Source organism: Sinocyclocheilus grahami, unplaced genomic scaffold, assembly GCF_001515645.1.
Source record: "Sinocyclocheilus grahami isolate Dianchi unplaced genomic scaffold, SAMN03320097.WGS_v1.1 scaffold1021.1, whole genome shotgun sequence".
NCBI classification, from domain to species: Eukaryota; Metazoa; Chordata; class Actinopteri; order Cypriniformes; family Cyprinidae; genus Sinocyclocheilus; species Sinocyclocheilus grahami.
In genome coordinates, this window is record NW_015506200.1 from 98,315 (window position 1) to 108,178 (window position 9,864).

General features: G+C 37.3%; 1 protein-coding gene across 2 annotated transcripts in view; it reads left to right on the plus strand.

The window, feature by feature from the left end:
- The window catches only part of LOC107565732 (ephrin type-A receptor 8-like), a 96,530-nt gene that overhangs the window by 79,226 nt on the left and 7,440 nt on the right, over nucleotides 1-9,864 (plus strand). The window contains exons 8-11 of one of the 2 annotated variants that reach the window (XM_016251000.1): nucleotides 6,760-6,877; nucleotides 8,136-8,203; nucleotides 8,388-8,513; nucleotides 8,982-9,167. In XM_016251000.1, coding sequence (XP_016106486.1) covers nucleotides 6,760-6,877; nucleotides 8,136-8,203; nucleotides 8,388-8,513; nucleotides 8,982-9,167 — 498 coding nt within the window. The remainder of the gene's footprint in view (nucleotides 1-6,759; nucleotides 6,878-8,135; nucleotides 8,204-8,387; nucleotides 8,514-8,981; nucleotides 9,168-9,864) is intronic. The other variant, XM_016251001.1, reaches the window with a different exon arrangement.

The window sequence follows — 9,864 nt, forward strand, 5'->3', positions numbered from 1 at the left end:
CAATTTGCTGTACAAAAGTAACCATTAACAGAATTAAAACAAAGACAAGGTCACAAATAAAACTTATATAAAAATAAAATAAAAAAAGGCAAAGCAAATGCAAATCATGAGTAATAAGCCAGATAAAATAAAAATGGTTTTAACCTAGATTTAAAAATGGATAGTGTAGGGGCAGTTCTGATTTCTGTAGGAAGACTATTCCAAAGTCTCGGAGCGGCTACGGCGAATGCTCGATCACCCCTAGACTTGAGTCTGGTTCTAGGAACCACTAAGAGCCTTAAATTGGCAGACCTAAGCGCTCTTGCAGGTTGGTGGTCCATCAACAAATCGGAGAGGTATGAGGGTGCTAAACCATTTAAAGACTTAAAAACCAATAAAAGCACTTTAAAATTAATCCTGTAGCGCACAGGTAACCAATGTAACGACGGAAGGACAGGGGTAACATGCTCCCGCTTTCGACCTCCCATCAGGACTCTGGCAGCCGCATTTTGAACCATCTGAAGGTGGTTTAAGGAAGATAGAGAGTTACAATAATCAAGCCTCGTGATTACTCTTTCAAAATGAGTAGTCCAGGTGATATGTGAAAGTAATGTTCACTTTTTCATAAAAGCATGAAACTTGGTACACTTGTATAGTTTACAGCCCTAAACATTTTCAGAAATGAAGCCATTGCAAAAACACCTCGTGGTTGCCATGGCGACCATTTTACTTTCCGCCATAACGAAATTATGTATTTTGTGTCATATCTCCTGAACCAAACATGATAACACAGAAAAGGTGATGTCTACCCCCATGTTTTGATGGTCAATGATTACAATGATACCATATACAAAAACATAAACTGTTCAGGTGAAGAGTTAATGGTGAAAAATCAGCAATGTGAGAAGGAAATAACAGTATCTGAGCATCACAGGATCACAGCATTTACAAAAGTCCATATTATGGCTATTATTTTTTTTCTTTCTTTGGTACTTAACTAATATTTTCTTCAATAATACATTAAACGATTGTTTTCAAGAATACTATCATATATTTCAGAGATATATATAAAAAATAATCTCAGGTAAGTGTATTTCCTTACCTCTCAGGCAGAGTAGTGTAGTGTGTTTCCAATACATTCTTGTTCTCTCTCAACAACGCTCTAACATCACACGCAGACGACAACGCAATCAGGTGAACAGTTAGTGGTTAATTCAGTGACTTTATGAGAAGGATTACAATGAAATCTCAGAAGATGCAGAATGAAATTTCAAACATATTTCATGTAAACTTAATTTACAATCACTCTCTGGGCCAGGGTTGTCTATTATGTTGTCCACAAGGGGGAAGCCAGAGTCCTGCATGTACACACAGGTGAACGGCTAATATTTGATGTAATGGGTGGAATAACATTTATGTGTAGGGTGTGATGCGGGTGCGGGCCGGAAGGTGACAAGCACAGGCGGGTTGCGGGTCCAATAACCAAGACTATTTCGACTCGGTCCAGCACACGCTGAGCAATGTAGCCAATCTGCCACTGATTGACAACTGTAGTTATTATATTAAAGGGAGTGCTCTTTGCTTGCTTTATGTATATAATCTATTCACAATTTGAATAAAAGTTTTAATAAATGAGTTTTGTCTACCTAATGTAGGAGATTTAATGCAGGTGTGCCTCGGGTCCCAGTTTTTATATCAAATGTGTTGGGTATGGGATTAAATTAGTGTTGCTGTCAGATAATGTGTTGGGTGTTCAGTTAATTACTGCGATTGTGGGAAGATAATTTCACCAGCTAGGAAAAGTGAACAAAAATGCCTTTCTGTGATGTTACCACGAAACATCGGTTACTTACAGATCTCAGGCTTCTGGAAGGAATGTAGATTTGTGTTGTCATCAGCATAGCAATGGTAGGAGAAACCATGTGCTTGTATAATGGGTCCCAGTGATGTAGTGTATATGGTGAAGAGGAGGGGTTCAAGAAATGATCCCTGAGGAAACCCTGTGACCAGTTGATGTTCTTTGGATACCTCTCCTCCCCAGGAAACCCTGAAAGACCTACCTGTGAGATAAGATTCAAACCAGTGGAGTGCAGATCCAGTGATGGTAGACAGGATAATCTGATGATTCACAGTGTCAAAAGTGTCAGATAGATCCAGCATAATAAGAACTGATGATTTGCAATCAGCTTTCACAATCTGCAAGGTTATACTTACTGACAGTAAAGCAGTCTCAGTTGACTGGCCGCTGCTGAAACCTGATTGGCTAACATTCAGTTGGTCATTCTGTGAAAGAAATAATGTAACTGTGTCTTTAAAGGTGTGAACCAAATGGTCCATTCCATTAGAATAACAAAGGAACAGCATTCCTCAGGAATGTCTTGTAGATTGCAGGATCTCCAGCAGGAAGGTCCTAACAGTATCTGTTTTTTCTAGCCCTTTTGTCTTCAGGTATAAAATTCTATCCCACAGACAGAACTTTGGGAGAAGCTAGGATTCATACAAGGGTTAAGATTGTTTGAAGGAAGACATGCTAACATCGCTATTGAAGAACTGATACACTACATCTTCAAAAAATTATTCTCCCCACACAAATTTTGGTTAAGCCTACTTAATTTTTGCATTAGAGAAATCTAGTACATTGGTGAGCCACCCAAAAGACTGCTCAGCAAAAATAGAGATGATACTACATGGATACTAATGATGATGATACATGGGGCAACTTTTTAGGTTAGAAGGTGTAGTATGCACTGGCGTATCGTAACAGATATTGTCTTGATAAGAAGTTAAAGTGGATCATAAAGTGTCAGTTGCTGTATTTACGTCCAGAGATGAGAAATGGGTGGGTGAGGGAAGAGAGGATGACATCTTTTGTTGATCCTAGATCAACATTACTGTCAAAAAATACAGACTTAACCCAATCCCCACCCCTAAACCTAACCTTACCCATAATTTATTCCTAAAATATGAGGGAAATGATAGCTGATTAACAAGGGTGTAGAAGCACCTAATCCTGAATGTAAGCCTAAAATGGACATTTCCTGAAAAGTTATCTCTCAATTCTGATTGGTTGATTGGAATGATGTTCCAGGATCAACAAGGATGTCACCGAAAGGGAGCGTAGATTTTGCCTAAAAGTACCAGATAGAGGAATTGGTGGCACACAAGTAGTAATATGTAGGCTAAATGTAATAAAGAAATGACCAGAGATGTCTAGAAGTTTAACCAAATGTTGTCTGTGATACAATTGCATGTGTAAATTAAGTCAAGCTGGTTGCCTGATATGTTAGAGCTTGTGGTGGTAAGCCATTTGAGATCGAATGAAGCTAGGATTGGAAGTGGAAGTCTGCAGTATAAGGCCTCTCCAGATGGATTTCGAAGTCACCAAAGACCACAAGTGGACTTCCATCCACAGAGAATGAGGACAGCAGCCCATACAGCTTCTCTATAAAGGTGTCCACAGTTGACCAGGAAGGCGATAAATCATTACAATATGGAGTTTAACAGGAGCTGTTACCATTGTTACGTCCCAGTGGTTGTGCCTCCGTGTTTTTGCTTTCTCCTTCTGTCTGCTCTGTTGTATTCTTAGGTTCAACCCTCCTCGGACTGCTACTGGTTAGCGATGTTCCTAAACAAACGAATGTCTTGCAGCATGATATTAATGTAAACTATGCTCGCCCTATTAAACAACATGCTTATCGTATCAATACTGTCAAGAGAGCTATTATGCGTCAGGAGGTAAATTATTTGCTGGAGAATGGTTTAGCCAAACCCAGTTCTAGTCCTTGGAGTTCTCCATGCTTGCTTGTTCCTAAACCTGACAGTACATTCTGAAGTAAATGCAGTAACGGTGCCAGATAGGTATCCATTGCCCCGAATGGAGGACTGTGTGGATAACGTTGGATCCACTTGTTTTGTTAGCAAACTTGATATGTTAAAAGGATATTGGCAGGTCCCTTTGACTTCACAAGCTTCAGAAATTTCTGCCTTTGTAACGCCTGACAATTTCCTACAATACACAGCGATGGCGTTCGGGCTTAGAAATGCACCGGCAACTTTTCAGAGACTTGTGAATATGGTATTGGCTGGTGTGCCGAACTGCAGTGCATATCTTGACGATCTAGTTGTTTATTCGGCAGACTGGACTGAACATGTGTGTTCGTTGAAAATGGTGTTTGAACGTCTTGCTAAGACAAATTTAATGCTTAACCTGGCAAAGTGTGAGTTTGGACGGGCAACTGTCACTTACCTCGGCAAAGAAGTTGGTCAGGGTCAGGTGCGTCCTGTAGAAGCCAAAATTACAGCTATCTTGGAGTTCCCAGCTCCTATCACTCGACGAGAATTGAGACATTTTTTGGGTATGGCAGGGTATTACCGCAGTTTTTGTAGAAATTTCTCGACTGTGGTTAATCCTTTCACTGCGTTGCTCAGTCCATCTAAATCTTTTGAGTGGTCTGTTGAGTTTTTGTATGCATTTGACAGTGTGAAGACGCTTCTGTCTAATTCACCTGTTCTTCTTGCACCTGACTGTATGCGGGGCTTTACACTTGAAGTTGATGCAAGTGCTGTTGGTGCTGGGGCTGTTCTTCTTCAGGAGGATAAAAGTAGTATAGATCATCCTGTTAGTTATTTTTCACGTAAGTTCAACAAACATCAGTTAATTATTCAACCATTGAGAAAGAAGCCCTTGCTCTGTTACTTCGAAGTTTATGTCGGAAATAAATCACCTTCTTTGGCAGTTTTCGTGTTGCACTCCTCTTTTTGCCACCACCAATGCCACAACCATCACAACTACAAATGTTACCCCTTTTAAACCTAGACTTAAAAACACGAGGTCGTAACACCATAGTAGCATGAAACTCAAAAAAAAATTATTGCATAGGGAAGAGTAGGTTGAGTATTTCCAATTATTAGAAAAGAGAAGACCAGTACCCTTCCAACCTGACGGGGGGCGTGAGAGAAAGGGAAGTTGTTAGAGAAAACAGCAGGGCTTGCGGAGTAGTCTGGATGAATCCAGGTCTCAGTCAAGCCCAAGATACTAAGAGTAGACTGAGAAGCAGTGGCCAGAATGAAGTTTGTTGACAGCTGACTGACAATTCCAGAGACCCACAGAAAATGACAGAGGTGCAGATAGGACGTAGCTTAGCAAGATTCCGTTGCCGTCTGCGTGTGATGTTAGAGCATTGTTGAGAGAGAACAAGAATGTATTGGAAACATACTACTGCCTACCCGACTGTGCCTGAGAGGTAAGGAAACATACACTTATTTGAGATTGTATATATTTTTTATATCTCTGAAATATATCACTGTATTCTTGAAAACAATCTTTTATTGTACTATTGAATAAAATATTAGTTAAGCTGGTGTGTGGTGGGCGTTCTGGCACAAAATGGCTGCTGTCGCATCATCCAGGTGGATGCTGCACATTGGTTGAGAAGATTCTCCCTTCCATGTAAAGCACTTTGAGTACCCCGAAAAGCACAATATAAATGTAACAAATTAATAATTAATTAATTAAAACAATCTTTTATTGTACTATTGAATAAAAAATCAATAGCCATAATATGGACTTTTGTAAATGCTGTGGTACTGTGATGCTCAGATACTGTTATTTCCTTGTCACATTGCTGATTTCACCATTAACTCTTCACATGAACTGTTTATGTTTTTGTTTATGGTATCATTGTAATCATTGACCATCAAAACATAGGGGTAGACATCACCTTTTTTGTGTTACCTTGCTTGGCTCCATTTCTGAAAATGTTCAGGGCCCTAACCTGTACAATTGTACCAAGTTTCATGCTTTTATGAAAAAGTGAACACATCACCTCAAATTTTAGACTATAGTAAAAGAAAGAAAGGACTTTTTTTAACCAGTGTTCGCAACTGATAGAAGCTTGACTTCACAACTTGGTTAACTTGCCTATCAAGCTTTAAGGCACTGTCCAACACCACACACAGATTTTTCCCATACGGCTTTACATAAGGTGCCAGAACACCAAGATTTAGATTTGGTATACAGTATGTATCAGAAGGAGTAAACACCACAATCTCTGTTTTACTCTCATTCAGACTTAAAAAATGTAGGGACATCCACGCTTTAACATCCAAGAGGCAGGCGGCCAACGGGTCTAATCCATTCTTATGTTTCAAAGGAAGATATATTTGTGTGTCATCTGCATAACAATGAAAACGTATACCATACTTCTCAAAAATAGATCAGAGGGGAAGCATATACAAGGAAAATAACATGGGAGCTAGAGTAGAGCCCTGAGGGACCCCACAGGTCAAAGGTACAGAAGAAGAGTGAAATTTGCCAATATTAACTGAGAAACCCCTGTTCGTAAGATAAGACTGGAACCAATTTAGGACAGAACCTCTAATGCCCAAGAGGTTATTAAGAGACTGTGGGTGTAAACTTTTTGAATTGGAGTATTAAATAAACAGTAACATGCCATTTTCATGATCCCTCTTATTTTATTAAAATTATTAACATTTTGGATATTCTGCAAGGGGCATGTAAATTTATGAGCATATATATATATATATATATATATATATATATATAATGTGAATTTATCTGAAAAATAAAAATGTATACATTAAACCTTCAGTTTGCATATTCGTGATGCACCTTACACTGATGGTTTCATATGTTGTTTTCGTTGTACACAAACATGCCATTTCTGGCCGAAAGTCTCCTGCAGTGAGAAAACTGGTGATGATTCAGAGTGTTTAATGACACATTTGTGTTGATATTTGAGTTTTGTTTTTCTTCGCCAGCTCCCCTGCGAAATACCAACATGACGATTGTCTGGATCTGCATGGCTTCAGTAACAGGCCTGGTGACATTTCTGGCCATTGTCATCTGCAGAAAACGGCAAGAGGAGTACTTTGAATTGTCTGCATTCATTTTCCCTGCTTTATTCTGTTACATGGGATAGTTCATCTAAAAATACATTCTGCCATCATTTACTCACTCTCACATCTTCCAAATCTGTCTGACTTTCTTTATTGGTTTCTGCAACTGAATCACTGACTGAATGAGCTGAATTTTTGAATTATTCTGAACTGAAGCAAATGATCCATTTAAAAAAAATGATTTGACTCAAAAGAATCATTCATTCACAAATAAAACAGCTCTACTTCTATCATAAATGCACCAAGAAGAGTAGGGTGGATGTTTAGATTTTAGTTGAAATATTTTCTGTGTTGCTGTTGCAGAAGTCATACAGGTTTAGAACAATATGAGTGGGAGTACAATTGTCATTTTTGGGTGAAGCGTTCATTTAAGAGAATATTCTTGCCAGCTTCCCATCCTGAAATGATCCCACTTAAACACCTCTATGACTCATTCTGTAATTATCTATGAAAGAAGGGATATATTTAGGTACATGAACACCTTCAAACTCATACCTCACAATGGAAACTTGATTTAATTGATTTTGGACTAATAACACTGCAAAAATATCCTTAAGTCATATAGAGCACAGAAATAAAAAAAATCCCATTCATTTTCTCCATATAAAAAGAAAGTGCTGCGAAATATCACGAAACTCCTGAAGCATTTTGAATGATCCAAAGTAATGTTTGCGCAAGTTTGAATATTTTGTTCTAATGTATTTCATACTTGCAATTCTCAATAGTTTTGTTTTATACCATTGTTTCTGATTTAATAATTTCTTTCATCATTTAAAGTACTTTTTTGCTTCGAAACAAATGTTCAGTTTGATTCATCTCAGAGCTGCTTGATTTGGATCATGACTTGAACTCTCTATTGAAGAAGTTTATGGAATCTCAGTGGAGAAAATGAATGTGAAAACACTGAAAAGTGGGTGGTTTCTGTGCCTCTGTTGCTTTTTGATGACAGCAACTTAAAGTTTGTGTTAAATAATGATTTTGATTATACTTTATAATCACTTACTTCATTGGACGGACACTTTCTCAGTTTGTTTGATATCTATAAGGCAGTGGATTTAGACGCAGAAGACGTTTGATATCCACATGTGAAGCAAAAATGTCTTGAAGTTCTTTGTTAATTAAACATGGAGTTAATTAAGTTTTACATGCTTTATTATTACCATGTGGGTTGTATTTCACAAGGCCGTTTAAAAACACACACACAATATTTCGGTTTCTTCTTCTGGTTTGCGTTACAGACGTTGTGGGTACAGCAAAGCTTTCCAGGATTCAGACGAGGAGAAAATGCACTACCAAAATGGCCATGGTACGAGAGACACTCTTTCCCCCCATGATTTGTCTTTTAATGAATTTTAGGCAGGAAACTATTGCTTTTTTTCGTCCAATATCTTGTTGTAGCTGCTGTCTGGGCCCTTCAGAGATTGTGGCTGTGACTGAAAATTGCTTTCATGCTGCAATATGTGACCAAATGCTAATTCTGTTTATTCTAGTATCATTTCCAGAAGCCAGATTTTATATTGATCCCCACACATATGAGGACCCCTGCCAGGCTGTCCACGAATTTGCCAGAGAAATTGAAGCGTCCAGGATCAAAATAGAGAAAATCATCGGTTCAGGTACAGCTGTCCTCGGTGATTGCGTGAAATACACCTGGGCATCTGGGGAATACATGAGAAATGCTTGGAACAAGATCAACAGAATATAAAGTTCTGCTCAAAGAATAAGCAAGATGCTTATCAATTTTATTTGAAAAGTGATGAAAACCCTTGAAATGTTACTTGAAATAAAATAAACATTAACTGCAATAAAATACAGTATATAAAAAATCATGCAGCTTCATCAGGGCAATAATAAAAAAAAAAACAAGAAATAAAACATATTTTTAAAATTTTTTAGCATTTTTTCTTATTTAAAAATGCTAAACATCTCCTGAGAACCACTGTTTAAACGTATCATTTTAGTATTACTGTTAAAGCAGTCAGATATCATGTGAATTTCATTGTGAAGGTTGAAAGTGTTTGAATCTAAATCCAGCACGAGTGGACACTGTCCAGTGTCTAATCTTCTTTTCTGGCACACTTCAGGAGAGTTTGGGGAAGTGTGTTATGGCCGGATGAAGCTCCCGGGGAAACGTGATATCCCGGTGGCTCTGAAGACTCTTAAAGCTGGCTACACCGAGAAACAGAGGAGAGATTTCCTGGGAGAAGCCAGCATCATGGCACAGTTCGATCACCCCAACGTCATCCACCTGGAGGGAGTTGTTACCCGCAGTAAGCACTTTACAAGACTATCAGTGAAGGGCACTTATTATTGCGAACTCTTTGGAATACACTATTTTGTGTTCAAAATATTCCATACCATTTATGTAGCAGAATGTTTACTGTGTTTACTCAAACACATGATTTGATTTTGATTATTTAACTGAATAAAATTTAAATAGATTTTATAAGAATAAAGGTTAACACTTCAGTATAGGGACCAATTGTTGCTTATTAGCATACCTATTATTAACATATTGGCTGTTTATTAGTACTTAGAAAGCATATTCTGCATGACCATATTCTACAACCCTAATCCTACCTGATACCTTAACTTAACAACTACCTTACTAACTATTAATAAGCAGCAAATTAGGAGTTTATTGAGGCAAAAGTCATCATTAATGGTTTGTTAATAGCAAGAATTGGACCTTAAAATAAAGTGTTACCAAAATATACAATATCATTTTTATACTAACTCAGTTTTTATTATTGATTAAATAAAAGTTTAATTAGTACAAAAAATGAAGAGAATGGATTTTACAATTTTGAAATTAATTATGAAAAAAAATATTTTATATAATTTTATAATAATAATAATAATAATATACTATTTATATTAATTCAATTTATGTTAAAATTAGAAATCCTTTTTTATCACTTTGTATACATTTTAATATAAATTTTATAAGAATATACCGTAATTATA